Consider the following 837-nt stretch of genomic DNA (forward strand, 5'->3'; position numbering starts at 1 on the left):
GAAGAAAGCAGTTTGAAGACAGGGGAAAAGGCAAAAGCTGTCATTCACATGGGATATGACTGGGTGCAAAGAAACTAAAATAGGCTCTTCCTCTCCATGCTTGGCTTAGGTTCCAGCGACATGGCTAAACACACCAAGAAGGTCGGGATCGTCGGGAAATACGGGACCCGCTATGGTGCCTCCCTCCGGAAAATGGTGAAGAAAATTGAAATCAGCCAGCACGCCAAGTACACGTGCTCCTTCTGTGGCAAAACCAAGATGAAGAGACGAGCCGTTGGCATCTGGCACTGTGGCTCCTGTATGAAGACAGTGGCTGGCGGGGCCTGGACCTACAACACGACTTTTGCCGTCACAGTGAAGTCTGCCATCAGAAGACTGAAGGAGGGGCTGGAGAGATGGCTCAGTGGTTAAGAGCACTGCCTGCTCTTCCAAAGGTCCTGAGTTCAACCACATGGTGGCTCACAACCATCTGTAATGAGATCTGGTGCCCTCTTCTGGCCTGCAGACATACATGCAGACAGAATACTGAAAATACTGTATACATAATAAATAAAAATTTAAAAAAAGAAGAAGACTGAAGGAACTGAAAGACCAGTAAAAGTGCTACCATTTGATACACAAACCTACAATAGTGCACAGCCAACTAAATAATAAATGGGTTAATTTACGTAAAAAAAAGAAACTAAAATAGAATGGTAAATTGCAAGTCGATAAATTTATTTGGTCCAGTAACTGGATACAAGCTCAATATACAGAAATGAATTATATCTCTGTATACCAGCAACAATTTTAAAAAGTTTATAATTACATAAAAACAAATACTCTGGCTAAAGAGAT

The 837-nt window shown here is 42.4% G+C and overlaps 1 protein-coding gene across 1 annotated transcript; it reads left to right on the forward strand.

Moving 5' to 3' along the window:
• The first annotated feature begins 94 nt into the window (after nucleotides 1–94).
• On the forward strand, nucleotides 95–628 carry LOC101998562 (putative 60S ribosomal protein L37a). Its single transcript, XM_005368424.2, has 2 exons — nucleotides 95–381; nucleotides 581–628. Exons 1-2 carry the CDS (start codon nucleotides 97–99, stop codon nucleotides 596–598), a joined length of 303 nt encoding a protein of 100 aa, XP_005368481.1. The 5' UTR covers nucleotides 95–96; the 3' UTR covers nucleotides 599–628.
• The last annotated feature ends 209 nt before the right edge of the window (nucleotides 629–837 follow it).

Source organism: Microtus ochrogaster, unplaced genomic scaffold, assembly GCF_000317375.1.
Source record: "Microtus ochrogaster isolate Prairie Vole_2 unplaced genomic scaffold, MicOch1.0 UNK32, whole genome shotgun sequence".
Lineage (NCBI taxonomy): Eukaryota > Metazoa > Chordata > Mammalia > Rodentia > Cricetidae > Microtus > Microtus ochrogaster.

Coding starts and splice junctions, on each gene's coding strand:
- LOC101998562 (XM_005368424.2), top strand. CDS start 97: ATGCTTGGCTTAGGTTCCAGCGACATGGCTAAACACACCAAGAAGGTC.